Below are 16,151 nucleotides of genomic sequence, written 5' to 3'. Positions count from 1 at the left end.
CTATAAAGTAAATCCTTTGTTTAGTCCTAATCTAAGTAATAATGACCCCTTAAAATAAAAATTTAATCAAGTAACATTTTTATCTGAAACAGAGAATAGGACATTTGAGCTCAAAATTAACTGAGATGTTTAAACCAAAAATGTACCCTGAAATCAAGATGCAATTAACCTCGGAACTCCTTCAAATAGTCTGTCCGTGTGAAGATGCAAACTACCCACAGATACAAAAACAAAAGAAAGAAAGGGTCAGAGTTGAAGACACAGCCATGATCATCTTACATGTAGTCAATACTGGTATTCATAGAGTCCATACCTGCAAGCTCACCTATATGGTAAAATTAATTTGTCCCTAAAATCAATATTTGCTGTGATCTTGCGGTCATTTGCAGACATACACAGTGAGAGTGGCAAACAATTTGAGTCACTCAATGTTCACATTCCCATCTGAGATCAAACAAGGCATCACTCTGCCTTCTTGTTTAGCTCTCTTGTTTCAGTTCCTTTTCACAATCTATTCAGCGTCAAATCTTGTGCTTTCTGTTGGTAATGTTGTGTTGAAATGGTCACTGAGATAGTGCTGACAGGTGATCTAGTGTCCCTAAGTGCATGAAGGCTGTGATGTGGCTCACTGAGAAAATGTGTTAGATAAGCTCTGTTCAGGCATGAGATGTTTCCTGTTAGTTCAGTGTTAATGAATCAACACCATATATTAAATAAGATGTCATTTAAACGAGGTTTTATATTGATTAGCTGACAACTGTTGTGACTAGGGGCTTGCAGGAACTTAATTCTATATTCCTCCTAAGAACAACAGTCAGTATTCACTAAATCAGCATTCACGGTGAGCTGAAAGAACATTAACTACTGCACATCACAAAAAACAACTATCTGTATGTCATTTCCCACTTTCATGTCATGACAGTGTCATTCATAGGCTGTAAATCACTCCCAATATTTTGCAAATTGGAAAGGTAAACTAGTAAAACATATTTAAACAAAAAATTCACTGATCAAACACTATTTAAATTTGGCATGAAGTTTATTATGCTATTTTACCTTCATTAGTGCCAATAAATTTGAAAACAATAACATATTTTCATTTACTTATATCTTTCATAAACTGCTTTTCTAGCACTTTGAAAATAACCTTACTGCTAATGTTTATAACAAATCTGAAGCCTAATTTACTGCTGTATACCTAAACTTTACCTCAAGACTGTTTTAAGAACTTCAAGTCCTTATAAGAGAAATAGTAAAGTATTTTGATTTATGCAATTATGTTGTTTTCAACATGCTTATTCTACTTGGCCTTTTAAATGTGATTAATTTCTTATTTTATATTTTATTAAAACATTTTGAACTATCATACACTGTAAAGTCATAGCATAATTTTGAGCTACAAAGTGAAATCATAGCATTGTAAAGTCACAGCACAGTTGACAATACCCTTCAAGGTAGCCTATCAGTATTTAAAGGGTTTAAAAAAAAGGATATAGAAAATTATTATTGATAAATCTTCTAACATTAGTGACTTTATTCACAAAAACAAAAGATATTAGTACCAAGGTCATTTACAACATGTGATTCTAATTAAGTAGATATTTTAAGTCGGACAACTTTAAATTGGTTTTGAGTAAACTACACTTACACAAAACAGCATAGCTTTCAGTACTAAAAAAAAATTATGAGCCTTCAAGAAGTTTAAGTGAACAAACAAAAAATGAAAACTAACTTAGTTTTAGCAAGATTTTTTAAACTACTGGTTTAACTAGAAAGTAGAAATAAGTACTATGAATACAATTGCCAAGAATTCAAATAATATATTCTTTATTGAATATATATTATTGAAATATATACTAACCACAGTTTTACTTTCTGGAAATCCTATTTAGTTTCGCCCATCCCTTTAATGACTTGAAACAACAGAGTTTGTTTTGTTGAAACTTTACAACGCTAGTGGGTACTAAAACAGGGAAATTCCATATTTACTTTTAAATTTGGGTCAAGGGGAACAGAAAACTATAGTTTTCAGTTATAATTTCTAAAATGTTTAAGAAAAAAATAACTTGCAATTTACAAGAGACTTTACACTTTAGCAATATCAGCTAGGGTCTTTATATAAAAACAATTTTCAAGAAATATATTTTCATGGTTTCCTTTAATTGTTGCTCACTGCTTTGACAGATAATAAAAGAACTAATTATATAAAAGGACAAAGTCAATACATTTGTAATGGTATTCTCTAAACACAACAGGTACAGTGTTTTTGTTTTTTTAATCAAGTATCAACATTAATACACCAGTTACACAACTTCTCTACCTTCCATAGAATAAATAACAAAATTATTTTACACTATAAATAGCTTGCTTTCAATAGAACGTTTAATAAGAATGGAATGTGCTTTGAGGCTTGTCAACAAATTGAGCCTTTTAATGCAAAATAACAAAAGTAAGTTTTAATTCTTCAGTTACTATTTCAAAGTATTATCTTTAAAAGGAAGACATATTTCAGAAACAAGTCATAAGTCTTAGCCTTCCCTAAGTTCATCCTGCCAGCACACCAAGTACCAACTGATATAATCCTCCCTTACTTTAGCTTCTATTTAGGCATTAAAATAGATCTATTAAAAATGAGGAGATTACATAAGTAAAACAGTAATTTGTCATGAGCACTTAAAGCTAAAAAACTGCACATAGACAGACAGACAGATTTGGGGAGGGGAGTTAATTTCAAAAACATCCAAGTGTGCCAACCGGTAACACAATTTCTTAAGGTAGTTAACATTTCCTGCCCAACAAGTTAAAGACTGTCAAAGAGCATTTTAAAGCATCTTAGTAGACCTCTCTGCTAATATTTTTTACTATCCCACCTCTTTGTGACATTCTCAGACTATTGTTTCGTGATCTCTCATTTCTCTTTCCTCCTTCACTTACATCTCTCTTTTTTTTTTAATAAACCTATCTGTTAAATCTTGTTTCCCAATGTTTTGTTCTCAGCTTTTTTCTCTCATCATTCAATGTAAAAATCCACTGAGTCCTATGGCCGTATCTGTATAATGTGTACCATATATAATCTACATAACACCCAGGCACACAACTTAGCGACTGAACAACAAAAAACCACCCACACATAGGTAGCTCAGCTGGCAATGCAGGAGACCCCGGTTTGATTCCTGGGCTGGGAAGATCCGCTGGAGAAGGGATAGGATACCCACTCCAGTATTCTTGGGCTTCCCTGGTGGTTCAGCTGGTAAAGAATCAATCTGAAATGCAGGAAACATGGGTTTGATCCCTGGGTTGGGAAGATACTCTGCAGAAGGGAAAGGCTACCCACTCCAGTATTCTGGCCTGAAGAATTCCAAGGACCATTCCATGGGGTCACAAAGGGTCAGACACAACTAAGACACTTTCACTTTCATACATATACACGTGGAGAATCTGCCTGCAATGTGAGAGATCCGGTTTGATCCCTGGGTCGGAAAGATTCCCTGAAGAAGGATATGGCAACTCACTCCAGTATTCTGGCCTGGAGAATTCTATGAACAGATGACTTAGGTGGGCTACAGTCCATGAGGTCACAAAGAGTTGGACACAACTGAACGACTTAACACACAGGTACATACATATACATATATACAGACATACATACTTTATATACTGAGGACTCCTCAATCTCTCTGCCAAGTACCCTGAATACTTCTAAAACAGAATTATGTATCTGCTCCTCTTCTAATATTTCCCACCATACTTAGTGCTGCCTTAGTGAAGTTGTTGAAATAGAAATCTAACCAGATAACCTTTTCTGCTTAAAATTCTTTCATGTCTCTTCCGTTGTTTTCTAGATTATGTCTAGACTCTTGGGTAAAGCAGTTAAGCCTCTTCAAGATCTGACTTCATTTTCCTTTCTTGTTTTTCTCCACATCACTCTAATTGCCTTCTTCCATCCAACCTATTACCCATCAAGTTCCTTGAGGATTCCTCAGTCAGTCATGCTCCTTCCATCCTGTTTATTTTCATAAGCTCTTCATTCTGTCTGGAATGTTTTCCTCATTCTCACTAATGTGTGTCAAACTCAACTCATGAGTCACTTCGTCTGTGAATCTTTCCTAACCTCACTAGCAGTGCTTCTCAAATTTGTACCCTAACAGAGAACTATACATCCCTCTCTCAACTGAATCTATCTCGTTTGTGTCATGTATCTCGTCTACATAATTATAGTATACTTTATCTTTTTTGTCCCCATGATTTAATCCTATATTCAAGACATAGCAAGTGCTCACTGCAACTTTGTTGACTGTATTAACTCTTCATGACAACAGTTCAAAGATTAAAACTGACAAATGGTAGAGTCTTGCTCTTTATTCTAGATGACTAAGTTTGTCTAAACACTAGATTTTTTTTTGACAGATTTTTAAGCAAATATAGACACGGGTTTTCAATTTAATGTAAACTTTTTGTACAAAATATAAAGCAACTAAAGTATCATTCTCTGGGCCAATATTAAGTTTAGCTCGTGCAGGAAAACACTGATTAGTATCATCTATGCAAATGAAAAATATAAATCTTATTACTGAAAAGGTGTGACTGCTGAGAAACAAAACAAATTTAGTTAAAAAATAGTTTTCATGCTAGCAAGGTAGCCTATGAGGATATCTTATCACTGTAAATGATTACATGTTCAAGAAGAAATTGCGAACTATAGAAACATTTTAATTAATGTTTTATTTTCCTAAATTCTTTCCAAAAATGACCAACTTTTCAGCGACTCTGTTTGCGTCCAAGTCATTGTTAGTAGCACCAAAAAGCAGATCTCGATTAAGCAGAGCAACGTTTGCACAGTATCACTCAGGCGGGAAAAATCCTGAAACACTTACCAGTTTAATAAACTGTACAGAGCAATGACAGCATCAAAAGGGAGGAAAAGTAAACTAGAAGTATAAGGTGACAAGTGAAAGGGGAAAAAAGCTGACAAAAAATAATCATTAGAAATTAAATTAAAACAAAACAGAAAGATGCTAAAGATCCCAAAAAGAAAAATCAGAGGTGAAGACACATGAATATACCATCATAAAAGACTTTACTTTGTTATATAAAAGTGTGGACAGAATGAGTACTATTAATTTGTACCTTAAAAGGTCTGCAGAAAGATATTAAATTAACTATGGTTAATAATTTATAGAATATACAAAATAAACTCGTTACCTTGATTTCTCTTTGTTCAACAGATTTTTCCCATATTTGTTGATCATATGCTCCAATCTATAAAAATAAAATAAAAACAGTACTACATTAAATGATCATTATTGGAGCCCATCCAACAAGTACAACTCTGTTGAATTACAAGCAACAAGTTGTCCATTCAACACAGATTAGACCCAGCTCTGTCTCATACTTCTGTACCAGTGCTGTATGGCAGTGGTTCTCAAACAAAGCTTGTAGGACCAGCAGTTTTAGCACCATCTCAAAACTTGATAGAAATGCCAACTGTCTTCACCTCAGAATTACTGAATCAGAAATACGGATTTCATACTCAACAATCTGTTTTTAAAATCCCTCTAGATGATTTTGATACACTACTAAAGTTTATAAGCCTAGGGCAATGACCCTAGGGAATCTTTTATTTTAAACTAACATAACTGGTAAAGCCCTGGTATATTCAAGAAAAAACTCCCAAGTGACACACTCTTTATGGAGTTATTTTTAAAGAAAAAATATCAATATTATACAGAAGTAAAAATTGATAAGCAGGTAGACCACAATTATCCACTTAGATTAAGGTTTAAGTTGAAAAATAAAGTCAGAAAAGCAACTGAAGACACAGAGAAAGCATCAAGAAGTAGAATTCCTTGTAGCTTGTGCCTATTACTCTTACATGCTGGAAAGTTCTCTGAATATACCTTTATTTGGGCAGGATGAACAAACCATTCTTACTGTTCCTAACCAAGTTCTTTTCTCTTGCCTCCTATTATCTCCAATTTCCACTCAATTTCCTATATTCAAGAGGACACTGAAATGGGTCAACAGCCTATAGTTTAATAAGAGTTTTCATTATGAGCATTAATTGAAAATTAGAATTCTGAGAAATTAAAATTACTTCAGATAATTACAATTTAGAGACTGGAGACAGTGACCAGAGACAGGCAAAGACATGAGTAAATTCAAGAAAGTATTTTCTGACTCACAAGATCTTTCTACCCACAAGTCCTCTTTTCTACCCATTCTTTTTAAAATCTCATTTCAAGAAACAACAAATTGATAAGCTGATAATATTTTAAAGATAGACATAAAGGAGGTTAAAAAAATATTAAATCATTTTTTAAAGGTGTGACTTTTACAAAGCCTTTTTAAAGATGTACATGCTTTTACACATTTTCTAGCAGAGAGAAAGAAATGCCCAGACATCCAGTCAGTACCTGGGGCTGTTCTGTAAGTACCCTTCATTTCTGTTATTCTCTCTTACATGTTAATCTTATTTATTCTAATTTCTCTGTTCCTTGAAATACTGTTCTTTTTCATCACTTTCCTGTGACTTGTTTCTTATTTTAAAAACCACTTTATGATATACTAATACCCTGCAAATTAAAATCCTTTAACATGTAGACCAAGTCACACATACTTAACCGAAACTGCCATCAGTCTCTATAAAGCATGATTATTAGGTCCTAGGTAAGCAATAACCGAATGGCTAGTCCTAATGGTAGTGCTGAACTGAGATGACTAGCTTCCCCTTACTCTCTTAAATTCTGAATTCAATCAATCATCTTTCTTAAAATTATAAAGGTGAGTATCAGAATATAGATTCCATAGGAGTAATTCTGCTCTAACATGATAATTCAGAATGACTGGGCTAATTCAATCAACATTTGTCTTTTTTAAATATGTAACTATTTCAGTGCACTGCATCCTCTTCAGTGAAACAATAACCAAAACCAATAAATAGTAGGTTTTGTTGTTATTGTTTAGTAGCTAGTGAGTAAGTGCTGAAAGTCGTTCAGTAGTGTCTGACTCTTTGCAACCCCATGGATTGTATGCAGCCTGTCAGGCTCCTCTATCCATGGAGCTCTCCAGGCAAGAATACTGGAGTGGGTAGCCGTTCCCTTTTTCAGGGGATCTTCCCAACCCAAGGATCAAACCCAGGTCACCCACACTGCAGGCGGATTCTTTACCATCTGAGCCACCAGGGAAACCCTAGTAGCTAAGTCACATAAAACTCTTTTGTACTATATACCATGACCCACCAGGCTCCTCTGCCCATGGGATTTCCCAGACACAGGTACCAATATGTTTAATAATTATTTTGGCAGTATTTTGTTTACAGGTACAAAACAATGCACTAGGCTCTCTTTAAAAAGAACTGTGGTGGTTTTTGTTTTCTGTTTTTTAAAGTAATTAATTTATTGGCTGTGCCATGCAGCATAAGAGATCTTAGTTCCCTGACTAGGGATGGATGTTAGTTCCCTGCAATGGACGCATGGAGTCTGACCATGCTTAACTTGATCACGAGGGGATCCAAGTGTTTTTATTTCAAGATGACTCGAGAATATGGGCATGGGAATATATACCCCACGGTTCTAAAGTCAGGGAAAATAATGCATGTACAACAGACCAACTCAAAAAAGCATGCCAGTACAACCACAGTATGCTACTAAACAGCTTCATATTTTAAAGGCGTAGAAAGTCTAATAAACCTTGCAGAAGCAGTGGTTAAAAGTGGAAAAGTTTTTTGAAGGCTGAAATTCTTGCAAACAGCAGAATGGTGATGTAGAATATTGCTATAAAAATATAAAAAAGAAAATGATGGCTTGTTTTACTGGGTAATCAACTTTTCTTCAAAGATTTCATGGATGAGAGGAGGCACAACTTTTGCTATAACAGAACATCTTGTGGGATCTTTTTTGTTGTTTTAAACCAGGTTTAAGTGTCATTTTCAATTACAAGCATTTAAATTTCTCTAAAGTGGAAACATCAGTTCTCTTTTGTTTAGTTTTCATTTTGTTTTGAAAATAATACCAGAGCAGACCCTTTAGTTACATAAACAGACTGCCTCATTTATTGAAGAAAACTACGAGATAGGAGCCTTTAAAGCTAACCACAGGTGTTTCAGGAAATGCTCAGGGTTCTGCTTAGTAATATATAACGCCATTAACAAACTACCCTTACATATGAATTCAGGCTTAATTGTCTCTGAAAACTGCATCCTGGGATATGAGTATAGGACCTCAGAAGCATCATGAAACCAGGGTGGTGGCAGGGCACTAGAAGGGACAAGACAGGAATTCAGAAGGGAAGACTCCTTTCTGACCTAAAGCCTCACTTTATTCCACCCTGAAATCTGGCAAGATAGAAGATTGGAACACATGCGGCTGGGGTCAAGCTTTTCCCTTGAAAGAAACATAATCTACGGTCAATCGTAACAGACCAAAAAGAGAAGTGAAACAAACTGAAGAGAAGAACGAACTTCTCAAGACTTAAGGTCATAGATCAAGAATAATTTGCAGAGCTGTGTACAAAAAAAAAAAAAAAAAAAACTTGACAAGTTTTCCAAAGGTTACGTGCTATTTCTAACTCATACATACTACACAGACTTGACTAAATCACCTAACCTTGATAGCTGTTTCTCTTGTGTATTTATTTCTTCTACAAAAAATTAAATGTCAAGGTCAAGTTCCAATACAGTTCTGTGAAAAATCAGGAAGACAATAACTACATTACATTTTAATACCATACAAAATATTAACAGAAGTTCAGTAGTAACACATGTCTAACAGAGACGGCATTTTAATCAGATAATATGTTCTTTAACTGAGAAATATGTAATATTTTGGCCACTTTCAAATTTTAGCTACCTCCTAACTGCCTAACTGCTCTCCCCTGACCTACAAGATGCCTCCACTGTTTGGGTGTTTAGAAAAGCACCTAACATTCTGTAGGAACAAAAGGATATATAGGCAAATAATGTTTTACTGGTAGACAAATACCTACATAATTAATGTATGAGTAGTTCCATGATTTTGACCATATTCTCCATGTGATGTTGTGCTTTAAGGAGGGAAAAACATTGCTTCTATTGTATTATAAGAGAGGACACAAATTCTGATTAACATTTGATGTGCAGCCAACAGTTTTATACATGTTAAGAAAGTAACATTCATTCTCTGGTGCCTGGCTACAAAAAGCAAATTTTATTAATGCTCTGATTATTACTCCCACAGATGCCCCGAACACCTTAAGCCTCTGCTGCTGCTGCTAAGTCACTTCAGTCGTGTCCGACTCTGTGCGACCCCATAGACGGCAGCCCACCAGGCTCCCCCATTCCTGGGATTCTCCAGGCAAGAACACTGGAGTGGGTTGCCATTTCCTTCTCCAATGCATGAAAGTGAAAAGTGAAAGTAAAGTCGCTCAGTCATGTCCGACTCTTGGCGACCATATGGACTGCAGCCCACCAGGCTCCTCCATCCATGGGATTTTCCAGGCAAGAGTACTGGAGTGGGGTGCCATCGCCTTCTCTGCCTTAAGACTCTAGTGTAATCTTATCCAACCAGAGCTAGTCAGCAGTCAGCCTTTTTCACCAGGTCCCAGAAGACCAAACATTTTGCCCTCTATAGATGCATTCTGTATCTTCAACAAGAGGTCTTTTAATCTTATATGGATCATTTACAATACTCCCCATAATGACAGCAAGCATAATTCTAAATTTTCTCCTCACAGGCTTTAATTCCTACTCAGAACATAACACTCCTGGAAGCACTTTTAATCAATTATTTCAACTGCATCTAAGCCATATGATGCAAATGTTAGGATTGGTTTAAAAAAACAATTAAAAAATAAAGAAAATATTCGAGGGACCAGTGTCCTGAAAGTGGTTAAAAAAATAATTTTAAGGAAAAAAGGAGAAAAGAAATTGAGATATTATAATTTAGTAGTATCAAGCACACTAAAATTGAACTAACTGCTTTATGACATTCTGAAGACCTACTTATAAAAGGCAAATGGATGGAGCTAATTAACTACATTAAACATGTATATAAATATATAGAGAGAGCAGATATTTCAAAAAGATATATTAAAACCATTAATAGTATCTCTGGAAAGTACAGAAAAGAACAGCACTTTTACTTTCTGCTTTATATTCACTGATACTGTATCACTTTTTCTCCCTACAATGGATATGTGCTATTTTTATAAAGCAGGAGTCTAACACAGGTCTAGTGAACCACAAAGTAATTTGAATTGGTTATCTAAGAAACTAATACGTTTCTGTCAATGAATATTATCTTTGCAAGGAATCATCTACCTCTTCTTGTAATCATTCTAGTTTTTATTTTTCTATATACTGAGACAAAATAGGGAAGAGAAATAGAGGGGTGGGACAAGGAGAGGGAGAGGTGGGAGGGACAGTCAGGGATGGAGGGGAATGAGAGGAAAGAATTGGTAGGTAAAGAAAAAGACTGTCTTTGTCCAGGTGTCTGTCATTTGGCTCTGGCTTCTCCGGAAAAGAAATTATAATGAAAATGAAGGTATCGAGAATACAAATACTAAAAATTAGGTAATTAAATGGTGAAGTGGGAAATATGTACCAGTTATGATTCCAGAAAAGAAATACCTCTGAAAAACAATTTGAAAAGCTACTCTTGGGTGATCTGATTACTACTTAGGTCATCACATTCACAAGAACAGTGGATCAGATATCAGGAGGCTAAAGAGAAGGTGTTGTTTCAAAAATGTAGTTACCAACAGTTAATTACATGAAGTGCTTAAATAAAAGATTGAGAGTTCACAAATAAATATAAGCAGGGCAAATGGAGGCCCAGATTTGCACACATACTTTAAACACTCAGCTCTTTCATTAATGAATGGGCATTCCATAATACTATGTTAGAGCCTTAATTTTTCCTACTACTTTCATGCTCAGTTTCATTTTTTTGCAATCTCATTTCAGAAACTCTGGAAAGTAGGCTATTAATTCTCACAAACACCAAATTAGGTTTAAAAAGGTGGGACTTCTTGGTGGTCCAGTGGCTCTGCCTCTATGCTCCCAAAGCAAAGGGCCTGGGTTCAGGCCCTGGTCGAGGAACTGGATCCCAAATGCTACAACTAAAAGATTCCACATGCCACAATAAAAATAATAATAATAATAATAAGTAAATATTTTAAAAGGTAACACAGAGCCCAATCCTCTCCAAGCTTGGCCTCATTCAACAAACATCAAAGGCCAATCACGTGCCAGGACAAATGAAGCCTGCCTTTGTCAGCAAGAGTGTCTGTTAAAGGCACAAGACGAGAGGCTAAAGAATCTCGAGATAACTGATTTCCAGTACAACTCACGATAATTAGTTTTTGAGTCTTTTTATAAAAATGAAAGTTATCAATCAGAATATATCCTTTGTTATATTTATAAGTTTTGGTTTCTTAATCCTATGTTCCTGCACTGACTTAGTTGATCAGCTCTTAATGTTTGCTGACAGGAGTTAGAACAGACCCTGGACTCTGCAAGAGAACTGGCTTTTCATCCTGCCTCCACCATGACTAGTCTTATGGTCCTTGGCAAGTTTCTCGACCTCTGAGATTCTTTAAAATGGGGGAAACGGAACATATTTCACAGAACTGGAATATAAAATGACTGTGTCTGGTATACTGTCAGTGCTCTGTGAAGGTTAGTTCTTTCCTTTCTTGGCAAATCTCAATCTCTCCAGGCCTCAAATACCTCATTTTTAAATTGATGAAGTTAATTATATTTAAATTAAATCAGGACAACTTTTTTAAAGTTTTAATTGGAGGACAACTGCTTTACAATGTTGTGTTGGTTTCTGCCATACAACAACGTAAGACAGCTGTAAGTATACACATATTCCCTCCCTCTGGAGCCTTCCTCCCACTCTCCCCCAACAACTCACCCCTCTAGGTTGTATGACAACATTTAGATTCACTAATGATAATTTGGATGACCAGAGATAGTTTTTTTTATGTACCAGTATGGGAAGAGAAAAGACTCAGTGCTACTATGGAAAAAAGTAGAAATAAAAGGATAGCTGGAAATGTCGAGGCAGAAGGTACTATGAAAAAAAGCAAATGACGGTGTAAAGTTAAGTATCCTTTCCTTAATAACCAAGAAAAAATTTTTCTAGAATTACATACAGTTTATTAGTGAAACCAGAATTGTCAACACCCAAAATCTCATTTACCCAGACAACTAAACTACATGGCTTCCACTCTCACAATGATCTGTCTACAAGGATGGTAAGAAACATGAGACGGAGGGGTGCAGTGAGCAAACCAACAGAAGTGAAGTTACTGAACCAAACAGTAGATCTCAGAATACTGATCACCAGTGAAAGAAAATTTACATCTATAATAAAAAAAATTATGTTGTCATGGTAGACATTCTGAAATCATATGGTACTTCTGTTCATATTACTAAAAAATCCTAAAGAAACAATTAGGATCATTTAAAATCATTAGGATTATTAGCTTCCAGATAAATCTCTCCCCAGAATTAGTGGAAACTAATTCTTTTGACCTTTTTAAACTTTAAAATTTAATTTTATAACCATTTTTAATTGAAGTATAGTTAATTTGCAATCTTGTGTTACTTTCAGGTAAACAAAAAAGTGATCCAGTTAGTATATAGTATGTATATACACACACACATATTCTTTTAAAAGTTCTTTTCCATTATATGTTATCACAAGATATTGAATATAATTCCCTGCGCTATACAGTAAGTCCTCGTTGTTTGTCTATTTTATGTAGAGTAGCATGTATATGGCAGCCCACTAGGCTCCTGTCCCTGGGATTCTCCAGGCAAGAACACTGGAGTGGGTTGCCATTTCCTTCTCCAATGCATGAAAGTGAAAAGTGAAAGTGAAGTCGCTCAGTCGTGTCCGACTCTTAGCGACCCCATGGACTGCAGCCTACCAGGTTCCTCCGTCCATGGGATTTCCCAGGCAAGAGTACTGGAGTGGAGTGCCATTGCCTTCTCCTCCTAACCTGCTATGTATCTTCAATAGCAAATTCCCATTACGTCTCCAATTATATGCTCTCTTATCCTATTCTCTTGCTTTTTCACAATGTCTTATTTTAATCAACATATTGTCCAATGTTTCTGATTGTCCATTACATACATACAGACACACTCCTATAATTGTCAGTCACTCAGGTAACTTTAATGATGAGGATCAAATGAAGAAGTTAAATCATTTCATTACACAATATAAACTATGAGTGATGATAATGTCAGAAAAAAATGTGTGGCATAAAGACATGGCATGAGTCAGCAACTCCTTTGAATGTGTAACAACTACCAAATTACGAACTTTTTAACTCTTCTGAATCAGTTTTAGAACTCTAAAATCATATGAGACGCCAAGTCATAGTGTTAAAGTGTCAGCAGCTCAGTCATGTCTGACTCTTTGAGACCCCACAGACTGGAGCCTGCCAGCTCCTCTGTACATGGGATTCTCCAGGCAAGAATAATGGAGTGAGTATCCCTTTTCCTTCACCGGGGGATCTTCCCAACCCACGGACTGAACCCGGGTCTCCCACACTGCAGGCAGATTCTTTACTGTCTGAGCCACGAGGGAAGCCCAAGCCAAATCATGGAAGCCTTTTAACCCAATAATTAAAATACTGCCCTATAATTCTATTTTTGGGGGCAAGAGAAGAACCTAAAATGGGTAAGCATTCAAAGTTAGGATAGGATTTCTCCCACTCTCTGAAAGTAGAGCATTCCTATGAAACTGTTTATAGGCCAAAATGGCTTAAAATGAAAAATGAAGACTCAATTATCTTAGGACACATCTTGCTAATAGAGGCACAAAATAAATCGAGATAAAGCACAGATGCTCACAGGCACAGTTCAAAGCAGTGGCAGCTGGGATGCTTCACGTTGTTCCTGGGGAAGGAGTTTGGCGGTACATTCTTGCTGCTTGGGGTGTGTGCGGCCCCTTGAACAGCTCACTCACTGCAAAACAAACGCTGGATGCTATTTTCACTTTTCTCCTTTTTTCATAAAAGTGGAAATACTCTGGATTTTTTGGGGAGGGTGGATAGCAACAAACCCAATGTAGGCCTTTTATAAAAGCAAGTGGTGTACACCACACTTTCAACAAGTTGGGGATACCTGTATCCTAATTGGGGAAAGAAGTTTAAATCATAGAATAAATAGGAATAATCATAAGCAAAGAGGTTTCCTGGCAATCTCTGCTTCAACTGTCATTTATTTCTTTTGCTATCAATTACTACCAGAATCATATTATACCAAAAGTCTTACTACAGAAAGCAAAGCTGCTTAAGTAGAAGGCAAAGTAAAAAATAAAACTTCCTTTTTTTTAAAGAGTAAAAAGTCTTTTTAGATGGAGAATAGAACTTTAAAGGAAGAAAACAGATTTATGAAATTTAACCCACTTTAAATTATAACATATCTACCCGGCCTCTGGCATTTGGATTAAAACATCAAAGTTTGAAAACACATCCTCATCTACAGATATTAAAATCTGGCTAATTAGCAAAGATTCCAGTCATTATTAATAATAACAGCTAAGGCCATTTCACATCTTCCCACAGATTCTGCTACGTTATACATCATCTAAAACTACTCCCTTACCTGGATTAACCCTAAGAATAGTGTATTACAGGCCACATACATATTATCAAATCATGAATCATGACCAAGTTTCTATTGCCTAAGAAAAGCCAGTTAATGATATAGTAAAAACACTGATTCAAGTTTAGAAAAAAAGTCTTGAAGGGTATTCTTTAATTCAATAAAGAGAGATGATCGTGGTAGAATGTGCTTCTAAGACATTATAAATCCAAAGAAAAAATACTCAGAGTTCATTATAATTCACATGAAGTAATGAAGGCAGGACTTCAGAATGAAGTAAGGACTATCATCTTACACATCACTGAGAGTTGGTCTGAAAATGAGCAGTATTTGTGAGACAAAAGGTATAACAGGAAACTTACTGGATATGGGGGCATGGGAAAGAGGTAACATGACAATTTCTGGCTTAAGTATCTTGAACTGTATAGGTATCACTAACCACGGCATGGAATTAAAAAAAAAAAAAAAAAAAAACCCACAGGTTTGAGAAAAGCTGTTGGAGCTCTAGGACAGCTAGGAATTATGTCTGAGATCAGAGAGTTGAAAAGGTAAAAAAAAAAAAAATTGGAACTCAGAAGCTTAAACTAGGTGTTTTGACATTATGTGGTCAATTTGATAATCTAGAGGAATAGAATAACTTAGTGAGATCAAGAACAAAATATTTTTTTTTTTAAGAACAAAATATTAAGAAGGGTAAATATTCAACTGGAGAGGAGAAGTATCAAAGTAAAGTTATTAAGAAGGACAAATATTCAACTGGAGGGAAGAATTATAGAAATCAAGTAAGGAGACTTAGAAAAATTAGGTAGGAAGAGATTGTATAATATATTTATATATGATAATTAAAGCATTATATTTATATATATAAAGGGAGTATAATATACATATTAATATACTATAATAAATGGCAACCAGGAGTTTTAAGAAAGAAGGTAAAGACAGCTAAAAATATTGAAACATTTTGAAGTTATTAGATAAACATATTCACGTCAAATAATCTTGATCACATTTAAACAGAGGCCAAGTCATTAGCTGAAATATGGAAGCTGGCAGTTTAGGAAATGAGGAACGATGAAGGTAAGAAATAACCAGTCGGGGAGACAATACAGAATCAACCAGAATGAGTTAAATTAGGGACACCAGGAAGAGCAAATGCAGATGAGTTGGTATTAGAAACAGTCAGCTGGGAATCAGCTGAGTTACATGTTTGTATTTTCTCTTTCACCACCAAATCTCAGGATCAGGAGAGAAGAATTAAATATACAAACAAACACACACCCTGCCACCAAATATCTACAACATACTAGGCATAATGCTATGCTGTTGGCAAGGCCCTTCGTTAAGTCTTCAAACTGCATAACCTCCTTTCTCTTTCTTCTGCTTCTCCCAAACAATTCAGGAGTACAGCCATTAGATGGGTCAGAGTTCCCGGGGCCGGGGGCGGGGTGGCACATGCAAAGCAGGGTGTCAGAGACTCTGACACACAGGGGTAACCATGGTGGGTTATCAACCAAAGAGGGGTATAGAAGGGGACCTTGTGGGAAGGGTA

At 35.6% G+C, this 16,151-nt stretch overlaps 1 protein-coding gene across 4 annotated transcripts in view; it reads right to left on the bottom strand.

The window, feature by feature from the left end:
* Positions 1-16,151, bottom strand: part of PHTF2 (putative homeodomain transcription factor 2) — a 190,951-nt gene that overhangs the window by 106,524 nt on the left and 68,276 nt on the right. For 3 of the 4 annotated variants that reach the window (XM_027539783.1, XM_027539784.1, XM_027539780.1), the window contains exons 4-5: positions 5,203-5,259; positions 4,875-4,886 (exon numbers count right to left, since the gene is read on the bottom strand). In XM_027539783.1, the coding sequence (XP_027395584.1) occupies positions 4,875-4,886; positions 5,203-5,259 (69 nt within the window). The remainder of the gene's footprint in view (positions 1-4,874; positions 4,887-5,202; positions 5,260-16,151) is intronic. The other variant, XM_027539781.1, reaches the window with a different exon arrangement.

The sequence above is a fragment of the Bos indicus x Bos taurus genome, chromosome 4 (genome assembly GCF_003369695.1).
Source record: "Bos indicus x Bos taurus breed Angus x Brahman F1 hybrid chromosome 4, Bos_hybrid_MaternalHap_v2.0, whole genome shotgun sequence".
In the NCBI taxonomy this organism is placed as follows: Eukaryota; Metazoa; Chordata; class Mammalia; order Artiodactyla; family Bovidae; genus Bos; species Bos indicus x Bos taurus.
This window is presented reverse-complemented; position numbering and strand designations above follow the sequence as displayed.